Below are 17393 nucleotides of genomic sequence, written 5' to 3'. Positions count from 1 at the left end.
AAAGGAATATTTTAGTTTTACTTTTTTAATTTACTTTGAATCATCACGTCTGAAAACCAAACAAAATAGATTGATTAAGTAAGAACAAATTAAATTTGTTTTAACTAACCGAGTCAAAGAAATTGTAAGAATCCTCCTCCTTTATCATATTGGCAATTTACCTAGGAAGAGAGATAAATTAGCTAATAGAATAATTATGTTTTGCCATTTTATTTTATTTTTTAAAGAAGAAAAAAAACTCCTACCAAGCAGAGCCGAGATTTGTTGGCTTCATATTTTGTAGGACCAACAAAATTCATTAAAACAAAATGTATAGACGATGAATTGAAATCTCAGGTGAATATTTTAAATGAGCAATAGAGTTTGTTCATAAAAGTACTGAAGTGGATACACATAACCGTTGGGTAATATTTATGCTAATGAATAAACAAGAGAGCCTTTTAACTATAAGGGAGCAAAAAAACTCTTCCAAATAACTTCAATGAAACCTTTTTTTAATAAGTGACTATAACAAGTAAATTAGGTCTTAAAATACTTGAATAACTCGTCAACCATTCATATGACAGTTGAAAAATAAATCACTAGCAACATTCGGATTAGAATGAAGTGTGATCTGTCAAATGAAGTAAAACATAAACAAATTGATTTCCCTGGAATTCTGGGAGTAATTAGAATTTGAGTCCATGTGCATCCAATGGCTGCTTTCATTCACAACCTTCACCAACAAGTAATTTCCAACCAATTATTTCCGCTGAAAGTTTCTGTAATGTGCAAAGCACTTGTGCAATTTGATGACCTGTTAACACTGTTTATGCAGCCGCCAAGTCAAATTGGCTACTCATGTGAGTTTGAAACCGACCAAACAAGCACCGAATAGTGGAAAATTATAAACCATTGCTTCAGAAGGTAGCTAGAAATTAAGGTGTCATATACTATAGTATTTGAGCACGTTTGAGGGCTAAAAAATTGCAGCGATTTGTCTTCTTTTTTTTCTCTTATCCAAGTGTTTTTTTTTATCATATGTATTTTTTTTACCCAAAGACAATTATGTTTGAATCAAATAAAATTATTATAAACAATAAAATTACTATTTCAAATATTTAATTCAACTTGAATTCAAAATCTTTAGTTAAATTGAAATAAATTTATGTCAATTGATTTACATGTTGCATGATGTTTTCTTTTCCATTGCAAGTGAAATTTTGCAATTTCTTTTGTACTATTATTTGGTCAAGGCTACTCCTAGCCAATAAAAATGGTTTCAGGGTATAACCTATATTCGATTTTAATTATCATTCTTTTGTTGGTGGGTCCTTGAATCTATTCCCGGATGCTTGATCAATGCAATGTTATCCGTTTCTCTCGTTCTTAATTACTTGGGATAATGCTTTGTTTGCAAAGCCATGTGTGTGAGAGAAAATAAGCAAAACATAAAGAAAGACATAGAGGATAGGTTTCGTGGTAGTGGAATTCGTCATTCATGAATCATATGATCAATGATCATCCTTATGATTAATTTGTAGCTTATTAAGGTTTTCTTATTAGAAAACAAGACTAAACAAAACGTTCCAGGTCTTACGTACGTGTTGCTACTTTACTTTCTTGATAATATTAATTTCTTTTCAATTTGGGTGAGTAGGAATCAAAATATGATCATTGTATTGTCTTTGGGGATCCAAGATTAAAAAAATACTCTTCGTACTTTACTTTCTTGATAATATTAATTTCTTTTCAATTTGGGTGAGTAGGAATCAAAATATGATCATTGTATTGTCTTTGGGGATCCAAGATTAAAAAAATACTCTTCGTACTTTACTTTCTGCCCATTGCTAAGTTAAGTAGAGAGAGACACAATCTGTAATGCGCAGGTGTTGGTGGCGGTGGCCCGCGACGATGGTGGCCAGGGAGGTGATGGCGGTGTGACGCCAGGAAAGAGGGAAAGAGGACACCACGGAAGAGAGACTCACAGATTTCTTTCTTTCAGGAGGAAGGAGGTAGTCTTTGTTTTTTTAGTTTTTTAATTTTTTTAAAATAAAATAAAAATAATGAAAATTTTTAATCACCTTTAATTATTTCAAAATCTTAAAGATTGACGGAATCTTAACTATTCTAATATAAGTCAAAAGAGAAAGAATGAAAATGATCGAGATACTTTAAAAACTCAAAGGAGTATAGTGTAATATTTCAAACATAATATACTAAAATAAAATAATTATAAAATATAATGAATCAAAAGTGATAACAATGGTATATTTTAAGAGAGTGAATTTATTATACCTACTTAATATATATATTTTTAGGAGATATAAGATAAGTTAAATGATTAAGAGAAATAAATATTAGAAAAGTTACAAATTTTATTATTTTGTTTACAAAACTAACAGTTTTTGGTAAAAAATATAATTTTTCCTTAAATTCAATATGGCCTTTTCAAAACTTTTAGTATGACTTGAAAATCTATTTAAATAGTTACTTTATAATGTTTTCAATTAGTCCAACAAATTTATCTTTAAAGTGTGGTCAATACTATAAATATAAAACCTTAGGTTTTACTTCCTGCACTCCCTTTTTGCTTCCTGCACCCTCCCAATTTTAAAATATCCCTAACTACCCTTCTCATATGGTAACTTTGCATTTCCTCAATCAGCTTGGAACATTTTGGAAGAGAAATTGTCACAAAAAATCTGTGGAGGACACTCCAAACCCTTCTCATATTGTGAAAATTAATTTGTGGATTACGCATTCTAGAAGAGAAACGATGGCAAAACATTTTGAATTGTGTACGAAATGACCATTTTGGAATCCTAATTGGTATCCGAAAGATACCAATAAGGATTCTGGAATAGAAACAACAACATTCCAGAATAACTATTCCAAACTGTTATTTATATTCCAAATAGGCTATTTCGAACACCAATTAGAATTTTGGAATGGTCTATTTGGAATAGAAACAACAACATTCGAGAATGTTATTGTTTTTGTTACAGGTAGACTGTTCTGAATACCAATTACGATTTTAGAATGGTCATTTTGTAACAAAGCTTGAAGGCTTCCGGATTGCTTATTCTAGAAAAAACTTTTGAAAAATAGTGAAAGCCAAGAAGAAGGAAGTGATTGGATAACAACCAAGTGATAAAAAGGTAACAATAGAACATTTGCTTATAAAGCCATAACCCTTCATCTGCACCAAAAGGGTAACAACAAAGAGGCACAAAGAACCTAATCAAAAGGATCTAGTTCCAATTTTAGAAGGATTTAGTCACACTAATTTGTTAAGGGGGAGGGACCTAAATATAGAGCACCAGGAAAGAGAGAGAGTTGCAAGTCCTAGTTGAATTGGGCGCTGGCTAGGATGATGCAACTGAGAGTAGAGGAATCATTGAGGGAAAGTGATTTGGTTGCAATGAAGGTGGTTTCCGTGGTGGTGGACACCGAGTTTGAGTATAAGAGTAGATGAATCTTCATTAAGGTTCTTGTAGGGAATGTAAATCATCACCAAGTCAGACTTTTCCCGTCGTGAGGGTGTTGGGGTTGGGGCAAAAAGGGACAAACAATTGGGGGTGGAGTGCTAGGGTTACTAGTCATAACCCATGAAGGACAATTTTGTCTAGTCACTCAATAGCAAAAGGTGCAGGAAGCAAATAGAGAGGTACAAAAAGTAAAAACCTTAAACCTTTAAAGAATAGATCTATTTAGTCCCCAAGCTTGACCACTTCTTGATATTTTGATGATTAACTTAATCTTGTACTATTATTTTGGTCCCTAAAAATATTTTTAAATTTTTAATTAAGTCTCATATTACATATACATTATTAGCATAAACATTATCATATTCCATTACTTCATTCTTTATACTTCATATTTTTTATCTTTCTCTTACCAATTATGTTATTTAAATTATACTATAAATATATGAAATTAATCTAAGGGTAATTACGTAACAGTAGTTAGCAGCTAAATCTAGGAAATTGCTAAGAATATTTTATAAGGTTTCAAACCAAATCTTCTACCAAAATCAAGTTATTATCTTATATGTTATTAATGTGTACATAATGTTAGATTAATGAATTGCTTAATCTATTTTATGGAATAACATTAATTAATCATGGAAAACAGTTAAAAAAAACTTGAGAATCATGAAAGAGAAAAAAATAAAAGTATTAGAATATTTTCCTTACATACCTTTTTTATATGACAAGTGTAGTTCATCTTATTTATTTTTTCCTTTTAGTCTATGTAGTTTTCACATGATTTTTTCAACTGTTGAGTATTAGAGGATATCACCTTCTAATGATACACATATCACATGTCATTTTCATTTTTTTATGATGTTTGGAGTGTAAAGAGTGAAAATTTTAAAAATAAAAGAAGTGTAAGTGAAAATGGTGACATAAAAGATTGCATACTACCACCTTTGTGTCGTTAGAAACCAATTCCATATGAATTACACGATATCCGAGGTCGCCAACCTTGGCCTTTGTTGTGATTAATTAGAAATAAAAATCAATGACGAAGTATCCTTTGGTGAAGACCTCCAACATTGAATGCTTGAATACAACCATTTTTATTGGAAATAAAATGTGTTGTTTATGGAAAAATATTTTATAATGCATTTCCTCTAATTTTAGTAACTTAAACGTTTTTTTTTTTTTATCAGTAGTAACTTATAGGTCTAATGATACAAAATATTTTTGAATAATAAAGTTTAATATTGTTTCTTCAATTTTATATAAATTAATTAAATTTAACTATGTTGTATAACAAAAAGTAGCATAACTTTAATTTTAAACCAATTCAACATTTGTAATTCTATATTTTTGTCAAATTATCTATTATTGATTGAGTATATAATTTAATTTATTATTTTTTATATTAAAACATCCATTGAAAAAAATGAAAAAGTAATGTTTAATCATGATTTTCTTCCTTTCTTTCATATTGACTATATAAGTGTGGAATTATTTAAATATAAAATTATTATTATATGTTTATTAAATTAGACTTATATTTAATTATTATAGAGTTAAACTAATTGTTTTATATTTTATAATGTAAATACATATTTTATAAGAAAATATGTGATAAGTTACTTTAATAAAATATAATATTTGATATATTTTATTTTATAATCATAACCTCATAAAAAATTGACAATTGACATACATAACTTTAGACATAATATCTTAAAAAATCATTTACAATAAATTGTTCATAATAAATTATAAACTAATAAAAAATCATAATTTATTTTTATATATAAAAGAACTTGTGCAACGTATGGGTATTACATCTAGGTATATTTACTCCTAACAAACAAACTTACAAAAATTATCTCACTCTAGTCATTCTTTTTTTCGTTCCTCTCACTTTTTTCCCCTAAACCGAATAGTTTACCTAGTTAAGGCTTCGTTTGGCTAAAGTTTAAAAATATTTCTAATAGTATAATTTTTTTATAGTTTACTTTTAGAATTTATTAACTTTAAATTTTGAGAGAAACAATAAATTAACTATTTATTTTTTCTGCCTCAAACTCACATAAGTTTGACATCCACTAATTAAAAAACTTTTCAGAACACAAACGAACAAATTCTAAACTGAAATGATTTCTACCAAATTATAGCCTAATGCCGGGTACATTTTTTTTTGTCAAAAAGATCATTAATTGAAAATGTCCCATAACACTTACAATATGATAACAAAAAAAAAAAAAAACAAAGAAAAAACACCATAGTAGTACACAACACATTAACAATAGTTAGAGCACCACATCTTTTTGTGTACTTTTAAACCTTGATGCTACTGGTGGTGCCTAGATACATCTATAATGAAAATTTGTTCTGCTGTTAACAGTATTTAGTCTAACATCCCATTTATGATCAATTTTAATATTGCTATACCTATTTTTTTTAAATGACCCAGTAGATGGTCAGATTAATTTTTAAAAAATAAATAACTGATTATTTTATAGAATTTAAGTTATCTCAAACAACCACCACCTAAGCATTTTTTAAGCTTAATAAACGTATTTAATCAATAGACTTTAAACTTAAATTGACATTTTACCATTCAATTATCATTATTTCATGAATTTTATTATTCAAATTTTTTATTTTTTGTATTTTAGCATATTATGTTTTTTTCCACACATTTGACTATTGATGTTTTTTTTTTTTTTGCATATTATACTATCACATTTCTAATAAAATATCTTTGTTTCACAAAGATTGGTGACAAAACAATTATTTTCTACGAACATGTCAACACTTCCTTCAGAGGATCGATAAAATATGTAAAAATTGAAAACACATTGATAAAATGCAAAAAAAAAAGTGATAAAATTTATAAAATAATAATAATTAAGTGATAAAATATACAATTAAGCCTAAACTTGACTTGAACTAGACCTAAATATTAGTTAATAACTTGTATTATTTCTATTTGTAGTTAAAATCTTTAGTTTTACCAAGTCAATGTCTCGTTTGGTTAAATTTAAAAAATGATTTTGTGATAATTTGTTTTAGGATTTATTTTCAGAAGTTATTAACGTTAACTTTCAACAGAAACATTAGATCAATTTTATTTATTGTTTTAGGCTTTTATTTTTCTGTACAAACTTACATATTTTGATAAATTTTAAAAAAATATCGTTTAGTTTTATTTTTTTTTTTCATTAAAAGAACTATAACTAGCCAATATTCTCAGTGAGAAAATTTCACCAAAAGGTATTAATACAAGTGGTTGGACACTTAATTGAGTCCTTTAACTAATATTTGATGTTTAATCTTTTATTAGAACATGAAATCATAACTGGATGTGTCACTTTACATCCTATCTTGGTTACTAAACAAAAAGCCCCAAATACCTCGTATCTTGGTTACACAAAAAAGAAAATTTTCATCAAATTAGCTTAATTTTAAATTCTCTCGTACTCTTTCATTAAAGTTAACTAAGTTGCAGCATTTAGTAAAATTTAGCCTTTCTTTGTTTTTTCTTTGTTATCAAATGTTCCTTTCACAACTTTTTCTCTTGGTTTTTAGTTTGTAATATCTATTTGCTAATTGAAAAAAGAGTGATGCAATTCGTAACTTAAAAATGGGTTGAAATAAGAGAGAAAAAGAAAAAGTAAAAAGAAAAATAATAAATATGATAAAAAAAAAGAGATAAGAAAAACAATGAGATGAAAAAGAAAATGAATGAATAATATCAATGGTTGGAAGATTATTATTTTAAGATAATTGGACTAAATATTTTTCAAAAGAAAATTAATTACTCTATTCTCAATTCACACTTTGGAGGATCATTCTTCTTATATCCAACAAATTTCTTCTATACTCAATATATTTTAAAAATTTTCAACTTTATTCTTTTTACTTTTTTTTCTTCTTCGTTCTTTTCTTTTCTCTTTTATTTGTATAGCCTACGAACTGACAATCCATAAGACATTGTTCATTTAAAATTTTTGACGCGTCTGTTGGTCTCCTGCTTCTCCTTCGCGAAGCTAGTGTTGGTATTGTACATGGTGTGTGCTTGTTGTCCATGACTTCTTCCTAGTTTCTCCTCCGGTAGTTCCTTGTCATCCTCTGAGTTTCCTCTCCTCCATCGTTGCGAGTAGTACTAAGTTGTCATTGGTAAGTTTTTTTGCCTTTGTTTATTCCATACTAATTGAAAATCTGTATGGTTCATACAGATTGACAATTCATATGGTTCTTATGAATTGACAATTCGTATGCTCATATGTATTCCCTCATGTACCATATGGATTGTCAATTCATATGATTTAACGTAGTAAAAAACAAAGATGTGTGGCAAGAGAGATGGAATAAAATAATGCAGGTTGATTACGACGAAAGGGAGGGATGGACTCGCAACGTAGCAGGGAGGGGAAGGAGGTGTCAATGGTGTATGGTGTTGCAGCGTAGCAGGGAGGGGTGAATGACGTGGGTGATTGGTGTAGGGAGAAATGATGTATTTGATTTTTAATTGAAGGATATTTTGGTCTTTTTACTACACTTGCGGGGTGTAGAAAAAGTTATGTTGGTGCAGGAAGAAATTCCCACTCCGATTAGCATAAGCCCAATGACAAACCAAAAGATTTCTCACAAAAATAAAATAAAATAAATAAAAAAATCTCATTCCCGCAAGCGCGGTTATCCTCAACTCACTCTTCCAACCACGCTCACTCCCGCGTCCTCTTCGATGGCCAGCACCGCAAATCACTGTCTCCAACTCGCCGGCGCCACCGAGTCAACTCGTCGCTGGAGAATCTCCATTTCGTGCAAGAAGAAGTCGGACAAGTTAGCATTCAAGGAAACGAAGGAAGGCTTCGTGGACTACGACAGAGGCCAGCACGAGGTCTCCACGAAAATATCCGGCCTCCGCAAGGACGACATCGCCGCCCGATATCGCCTCCGCGTCGCCGGAAACCGCTTCCAGATGGACTGGACGGTGTCGGAGGTCGCCGAACTTGTCCTCTCCCTCAACCTCTCCGACGACGACGACGTCGACGGCCTGCTCAACCGCTGGGTTGGCCGCTTCGCGCGCAAGAATTTCCCCTTCCTTATCAAGGTGTTGCGAATCTCCGATTCTCGTGACGCCCGAGTTTTTAGCGTTTTGGTTTTAATCTGTTCTGCATTGTGTTGTTTTCGTTTTTTTGATTATGTAGGAGTTGACGCAGCGAGGGTCCATTGAACACTGTAACCGCGTGTTCCGGTGGTTGAAGAACCAGAAGAACTACCGTGCGCGCAATGATATATACAATATGATGATTAGGTTGCACGCCAGGCACAATCGAACGGACCAGGCGCGTGGATTGTTTTTTGAGATGCAGGAATGGAGGTATAGTGTGAATTAATGGATTTAGGCTTTGTTTGGATAAAGTTATACCTAAGTATTTACAGAAGAAGAATATAAGAAGACAAAATGAATTGAGATTCTCTTATAAATTAAAATCAATTTATATAAGGGCCTCTTTGGATACAAGGTACAAGTGCATTTGGGAGCTTCTATACTGGAAATATAGAGTTTTTTTTTTCCTGTAAAGAAGCTCTCAAAAGCTGTCAAAAGAACTTTTAGCCTTGTATCCAAACACGCCATATCAGTTTTTTGGAGAGGTTAAATGAGCCAGTTTCTATAAAAGTAGTCAAGTGCATAAGTTAATTTTAGCTTACAAAGTTGCGAGAGAAGTTCAATTCAATTTAGTACCTTCTTATTTTCTTCTCTTATTAGTGTTTACAAAGAAGTTTATCCAAACAAAGCTTTAGTGCTGTGGAGGTTGAATTGTTCTGTGACATCATTGAGTTTGTCTTGTTGTGGTTTGAAGGTGTAAACCTGATGTCGAGACTTACAATGCTATTATTAATGCGCATGGTCGGGCTGGACAGTGGCGTTGGGCTATGAATATCATGGATGACATGCTGCGTGCAGCTGTGTGTACTTTGTATTTTTCTTTCCTAATCAATATTTAGTGAGTTCGACTTGATGTGATCGACTTTTTTTTCCCCCTTCTGTTAAGGTGTTACATTGTAGTTAAGCATGTCTGGTGAAGGGAGAGGGAGAAAGAGAGAGCATATTGTATGACTGTTTCAGGTTCACTACTTGCTATATTGTTTTATGGTCACTAGATAAGTATTTTTTTGCAGGATTCAGTTTATGATGATTCATGCCTCTTGCAATCCATGTTCTTAATGATTTAATAAAGATCTGTGCAGTGTGCACGACTGCATTACATCGTATACTTGAGATTTTTGGTTTAGATACATATAAATTAAATTTGCTCCATCTGATGGTAGAATATAGTGTCTTTCTCTCTGGCGATGCTGGAAAGTGGGAACCATATAGGTTTTGTTCTGGTTAGTGTTGATATGTTCTATGCATCATATAGTTACCTGCATGCTACACTAACTGGTCATGAAGTCACAGTGCATGTTAGAACTGAGTGATTAATCCTGGTGATGGGATTTTTGTGATCAATGTGATCTAGCCAGCTTTTCATTTAATTTTCTTCAGACCCTATGCTGTTGTAAATTAAGAATTTAAAAAATAAGCACTTCAATTGTTGGTATGTTAACTATAAGTGCTGTTTGTGACACACTGACATATTTTTGCAGATTCCACCAAGTCGGTCAACTTATAACAACTTAATAAACGCTTGTGGATCTAGTGGGAATTGGAAAGAAGCACTTAATGTTTGCAAGAAAATGACAGAGAATGGTGTTGGGCCTGATCTTGTTACTCACAATATTATTCTATCTGCATTTAAAAGTGGGGCTCAGTATTCAAAAGCTTTGTCTTATTTTGAACTAATGAAGGGAACTCATATTCGTCCTGACACAACTACACTTAATATTGTTATCCATTGTCTAGTAAAACTTAGGCAATATGACAAAGCTATTGAAATTTTTAATTCCATGAGGGAGAAGAAGTCGGAATGTACCCCTGATGTTGTTACATTCACTAGTATCATTCACCTGTATTCTGTGTGTGGGCAAGTTGAAAATTGTGAGGCTGCATTTAATATGATGATTGCAGAAGGGCTGAAACCTAATATAGTCTCATATAATGCACTCATAGGTGCATATGCTGCTCGTGGTATGGACAATGAGGCGCATTTGTTTTTCAATGAGATAAAACAAAATGGCTTCCGCCCTGATATTGTATCGTATACATCTCTCCTTAATGCTTATGGAAGGTCACAAAAGCCCCATAAAGCTAGACAAATATTTGATAGGATGAAGAGAAACAAGTTGAAGCCAAATCTTGTCAGTTACAATGCGCTGATTGATGCCTATGGATCTAATGGTTTGCTGGCAGATGCAATTAAAATCTTGCGAGAAATGGAACAAGAAGGAATTCAGCCAAATGTTGTCTCAATATGCACACTCTTGGCTGCCTGTGGACGATGCAGTCGAAAGGTGAAGATTGACACAGTGCTAACAGCAGCTGAGATGCGAGGAATTAAATTAAACACAGTTGCATATAATGCAGCTATAGGAAGCTGTATGAATGTAGGGGAATATGACAAAGCTATAGGCTTGTATAAATCTATGAGGAAGAAAAAAATTAAAACTGATTCTGTTACTTACACTGTGTTGATAAGTGGTTGTTGTAAGATGTCAAAATACGGCGAAGCCCTATCTTTTATGGAAGAAATTATGCATCTAAAACTTCCTTTGTCCAAAGAGGTCTACTCATCCGCCATATGCGCCTATAGCAAACAGGTAAGTACATAGGTTAAGATGCATCTCAATGGTGTGAATCCATGAAATTTGAGACTTCTTTTACTTTTCCTTCACATTTTTTTTCTGTGATAATGTTTTAGGGCCAAATTGTAGAGGCAGAGTCTACATTCAACTTGATGAAATCATCTGGTTGCTACCCTGATGTGGTTACATACACCGCCATGCTTGATGCGTACAATGCAGCTGGTAAAATAATTTTTTAACAACTGAAATATTTGGATGTTATTTGTAAATGTATACCTAAATAACAATATTTTATATCAGAGAATTGGGAGAAAGCTTATGCACTCTTTGAAGAAATGGAAGCAAGCAGCATCAAGCTAGATACTATTGCCTGTGCAGCTCTAATGAGATCTTTTAATAAAGGTGGCCAACCAGGAAGGGTTCTTAGTCTTGCAGAAAGTATGAGAGAAAAAGAAATTCCTTTCAGTGATACCATATTTTTTGAAATGGTATCTGCCTGTAGCATGTAAGTTCAGATTTTCATTTTTTTTTTTAAAAAGTTATGCACTACTCTTTCCCTGTTTTGCTTTTCATGGGCTTTCATGAACCTTCTAAAAATGTCCAACTTACTACCATAGTCTCCTCTGTTAAGTCCAACTTAAGCTAATTGAGGCTGAAATTAGCTAGTATCTTCCTGATCAAGACATCATGGCACTTTTTCAAACTGATGCTAAATTGTTATGGCTAATTCTTTTCATAATTAGAATTTATTATTTGCCACTTTGATTGGTGTATATGCTGTAGAACAGTAGAAAGGATTTATTTTAACATAATTCAATAACTTTTCATATTACCCACTGTTTCACACATGTTTTGGATATTATTGTTCAGCAGAAAATATATTTCTTCACAATAATATTAAATTTTTTTTATTTGTTAATTTTATCATTGGTGGAACTTGAAGTGGAATAATACGGTCTTATTATGAATTATTACATTTTATGACATTTTTTATATATCAGTTCAATTTTATACTTTGATACATTTTTTACTCGCTAAAACTCAAAGGATTTAATGAGAAGAGTGGGCATTAAACAAAAGGACAGATGCCAATTACTCAAATTGCTTTGGTTGGATAACTATATTTTACAGCATGTTATTTTTTCTTCAGTTAATGTTTCTTGCTGTTATATTCCTGTCTAACTGAGTGTGTCTTTTGCCATAAGATTACAAGATTGGAGGACAGCTGTTGATATGATCAAGTACATAGAGCCCTCACTTCCTGTAATTTCATCCGGATGTTTGAATCAGTTCCTGCATTCTTTAGGAAAAAGTGGAAAGATTGAAACTATGTTGAAGGTAAGTCAAATCTTCTCCCAGAGATATTATGTTACCAAGAACATTAATGATTTCCCACCACATTGATATCTTTTACAATACCCTGTTTTCTTATTGTTTTATTTTTCTTGTGTGCAGTTATTCTTCAAAATGTTGGCATCAGGTGCCGATGTTAACTTAAACACTTACTCTATATTATTGAAGAACCTTTTATCATCTGGAAATTGGAGGAAGTATTTAGAGGTAAGATATTGCTCTTTCTTTAAGAATAATTTAATGGCGATACATAAAAATTGTATGTTGCCAACTTGACAACAATAGATTGTTAGGTTTGTTGCATGCAGAGAAGTTCATAACTCTGTAGCTGGAACAAATATTAAAAGTATATTTCACTGATATAAAGTATATATATTGATACTAAAATTTCTGTTAATACTTAATGTCTAGGTGAAATACCAGTGTAGGACAATAACTACAAGCCCAGCCCAACAACACTATCAACAGGAAAAAAAACTGCCAACTTGAAAATAATCCTAATGTTCAAATAAATGGTATCTCTTGTTGCCAAAGTGCCTTCAATGCCATACTTTTTTTTAGATCCGCCCTCCAATGCCATACTAGTTCCGTGCTTATGGAGAGTTGTTACACCTCTAGCAAGTGTATTAGTTTGTGAAAAGTAATATAGTGAATGTCAAGTATCATTTACATGAGGATATATGTTGCAATGTATTGTTTCCACTTGATCAAACCATAATTTTCTATCTTGGATAGTGACATATAGTAGCCTATTTGAAACCATGAAGTTCTAGCTAAATGGATTTAGCAATACATGGAAAAAGAGCAAGAAACATCAAACAAGAAAAAAACAGAGAACTCCTTGGCCATCTTCAAGACATTGTATCAAGAGAAATCCTCCAAGACTTTACTTCTTCAAGCTCTAGCTTAATCTCAAAAGTATTACAGTGTATTTTTTTTTCTGCTACAAGCATAGAGGATCTTTTATTTATTTAAATATATAATATATAATAAGGTGTAACAAAAAAAAAAGATAACAAAAGAGTAAAATAACTACAAACACCCTAAAAACACTAAAACCATTTTATTCCAATCCAACAAGTTACTTTGAAAGTTGGCAAACAAGTAGTAAATTTGAACAAAGCTATTACATGAATTAGAACCTTGCACTTTTACAGAACTGTCAACTTCTGTTTTTCATGACTGTACTAGATATTTGGCCATGTTTAATTTCTTTGAGTATTTCACGTTGTAATAAACCACATCTGGAAAATCACGGAAATCCTGATGCAGGTATTGCAATGGATGGAGGATGCCGGAATTCATCCATCAAAAGAAATGTACCATGATATATCCTCCTTTTCACAAAAATGCTGTGGCAATGAAAATGCTGCTGTCATAAGAGAAAGACTTGGTATGAATATTTATGTTGTATTGAGGATTGTGTTTCCTTATGTTCATATGCATGCGCTTTCATTCTTTTAATAAACTCTGCTATTTGAATATTTGAAGAGGTTTACATTATTTAATCAACCTGTGTGATTTTGCTTAGGCATGTACCAGGTTTTTTTTTTTTGTTTTGGGGGGGAGGGGGATACCCAAGCTATCTATCAACCACCATCTCTAGTTCTTCTTTCAATGCACATGTAGTATATTATGCTCAGTGTCAAATGGCATTTGAGTTCTATTAACTGAATGATTTTTTAAAGGCTCGGAAAGGAGGAGATTGAAATTGCCAGCTGGATTTGAAACTAGGAATTTGAATTATCCAGCTAGGAAAATATTCCTTCTACTTTTTTTGTATGCTCAAAATGGGTAGCAGATAGATTTCACTGATACTCTTTGTGCCCCTTTTACCACCATGTACGGGGACGAACTTCAAGGCACCTAAATCCAGAATTGACAACAGTATGTTTCTTTGATGGGGTTGCTTTGAGTGGGCATCGAGTCTATGCTTTGATTATAGTAAATATTCCATTTATTACAAAATTTATCCCTTGGGAACCAGAAGAAAGATTTAGGATTACACTTATGATGTTGACTTGATCTTAAGTTCACAGCCGAAGCCACAAAATTACACTTATGTTCGTTAATAGACATCTTGAACATATTCTCTTTCTCCTGCTACCACTCCTGGCAAATAAATGTAGGTGCGTGACAACAATTTTGAGGAAGTGATGTGGTTTGTTTTAACATGGCTTTTTGAGCATGCTTTTGTTGGTGTCATTTTTCATAAAAGCCCTGATGTTTTCGGTTTTATTATCAACTTTAATGATAGTTCATCTTTCATTTTTCATCTATGCTCTTCTGCTTTACTCCGTTGTAGTTTGTGGTCATTGTCATAACATTTAGCGACTCAGACCTTACATTTATCCTGGTAATCAACTTGGACAGAATCCTTGAAAAGAGAATTCGGGGATCAAATTTCTACAAGCCAGCCCTGTGAATCTCTTGTCATGGAATCACATTCTTTTGCTTAGCTGTGACACGTTGTTCCAACTGCTGTGGGAGTTCTGCCTGTGAGATTTTTTTAAAGATTGAAGTTGAAACTCAACTTAATTTATTGGATCATACGCTACTCCTGTATATAGATTATTTTTCATATTATGCCTGCAATTTGTAATTCATCTCATCTTTCCTTCCTGTGTATATACTAGTACGTTCGGACTGTACTGTAAAATGTAAAGTCCAAGTGGGGTTACACTAAAGAATGTGTATAAACCTTATCAGTTCATGCTATCAATATAGTTGCTGTTGATGGCTCGCTCGCACTTTAAACTTTACAATGCATTTTAACGAAAACTACTGTATATTTCTTGGACATACCTTTTAATTCCAGCGTCAACATTAACTGATTTTAAAAAATTGTTTAAATTTTTTATTCACTTATTCTATCAATTTTTAATTGCCAAAAAATCGTATTTTAAAAGAAAAAAAAAATCAAATTTTAGTATTTAAAAGTTGCACAATCTGTGAATCTTGGATTTCCTGTTTGGCTTATATTGTGCAGAGGGATTAAAAGATCGATTTGCAGATTTAGAGATTAAAAAAAATAACTTTAAATTTAGAAGACTAAAATAAAATTACTTAAATTTGAGTGACTAGTTTAATTTTTTCATGTCTGTGAAGATGTCACTCACATAAGACATTAAAAACAGACCGTTGAAATTTTTTAAAATACTAAGAATGGTTAGCATTTTCAATTTTTTGCATAATAGAAGAAATTAGTTGCCGAATTGGTCAGTTCTTTTTTTTTTTGGAAAAAAAAATGTAAATTATATTAAACCTAAAATGATACAATAATAAACGGGACATACTCCGCAGTTAAAAAAAATCAAAAGTTTCCCGAATTGGCCGGTTCTGATAACTAGTCTTGTAGTAGCATCCCGAGCGATAGCTCGAGGTTTGCTGTTGGTTCAAATTTTCATCCAATAATTAGCAAATGCTACTGTAATTGATAAAATTACAAATTTGTAATTGAAAAGAGCAAAAGTTGTCTTATAGTAATTAGTTTGTGGATAATAGCATTTTTACTGCTTTATCCCTTGTGCGAAGATTATTAAAAGGGAAGCTGTCTGTAAAAGTAAGAAACACTTGCTCAGATGTGGGAACTTGGCACCGCAAAAGGATAAAAAAAAGTCACCATGTGAGAGATTTTTTCTAAAACCAAGCGTTACCTTACATCAAACCGTTAACTAAAGTTTTGCATGCAATCATATAATAAAACCGGTTTGCCAAAAGTAGTCAAAATTATTCCCCCACATAATAATCAAACAGAATCATTCTCTGGAATTTCTGATCAACCGGTCCTTGGTGTCCTGTAGGTTTGATTTTTCCAATGACTTCATTTATACTAGACAAAAACTCTAGTAATTTGCTATGTTTTAGCATTACATGAAAGATGAAACTTAAAGAATTACAAACTCTAAAATAATTGTTTTTATTTAGTTATACATTTTTTTTATTATTATCAGATTTTTTTTATTGAATGCCCATGAACATATGATAAAAAATATAAATAAAAAGTTTTCTTAAAAAGGAAATTTTTTATAATATAAAAAAATCAATATTTATTATTTTAAAAAAAATCATAGGTTCTATTTAATTTTTTTATATTGTATGCTGTGGGTGGATAATAAACTACTACTTTCCTTATCTTTAGGCGTGTTCTTTTCTTTTAAAAGACTGTATACCGTTTTTACAACGTTTGAATGTGGAAGTAGCAACTTAACATTTATCACAACTTTTACTCTTTCAGCTTGTTTCAAACCTACGCACCAAATTCAATTCAACTGAACACCATCTTCTTATTGGGATTTCAATTTTGTCTAATCTTCACGTCTCTAAACTTTTATTCGGAGCGTATTCTATTTTGTTCTTTCCTTTTGTAATTCTCGAACAAGTTAGTTCTTAACTAGCAAAGGCTTTCTACTGTCTCATCATTTTCAAATTAGGTAAAGAGGAAAGGCAGCTTCATAAGAGACTATATTAACGTTTTAGTACAACATCTGTATTATTATAATTATAGTGCTCACATAAAAATTATTCCATTTTCATTTTCTATTTTTTTTATATAAAACAACAAAGAACATTATTTTTTTTGTTTGGTTATTCCCTAAATTTGAGGCATGCATTTTTTTTTAGTTTCTGAAATTTAAAAATATTATTTTTAATTCCTAAATTTTGAAAATTATATTTTTTTAGTTTTTAATATAATAAATTATCACTTTGTGGCGATTTTTAGTTATCTTAGATTAATTTTTATTTTTTAGTCACTTAAATCTGAATTTGTATTTAAAAATAATCATAAAATATTAAAGAATTCGTCACAAAATATTTAAAAAACTGTCGGAAGTATCA

General features: G+C 31.5%; 1 protein-coding gene across 1 annotated transcript; it reads left to right on the top strand.

Moving 5' to 3' along the window:
• Positions 1–8067: 8067 nt before the first annotated feature.
• LOC100814643 (pentatricopeptide repeat-containing protein At2g41720) lies at positions 8068–15297 on the top strand. The gene is made up of 10 exons (XM_003520468.4): positions 8068–8565; positions 8663–8835; positions 9320–9425; positions 10107–11216; positions 11318–11423; positions 11502–11706; positions 12407–12539; positions 12657–12761; positions 13827–13947; positions 14928–15297. Exons 1-10 carry the CDS (start codon positions 8197–8199, stop codon positions 15011–15013), a joined length of 2514 nt encoding a protein of 837 aa, XP_003520516.2. The 5' UTR covers positions 8068–8196; the 3' UTR covers positions 15014–15297.
• Positions 15298–17393: the final 2096 nt, after the last annotated feature.

Source organism: Glycine max, chromosome 3 (genome assembly GCF_000004515.6).
Source record: "Glycine max cultivar Williams 82 chromosome 3, Glycine_max_v4.0, whole genome shotgun sequence".
In the NCBI taxonomy this organism is placed as follows: domain Eukaryota; kingdom Viridiplantae; phylum Streptophyta; class Magnoliopsida; order Fabales; family Fabaceae; genus Glycine; species Glycine max.
This window is presented reverse-complemented; position numbering and strand designations above follow the sequence as displayed.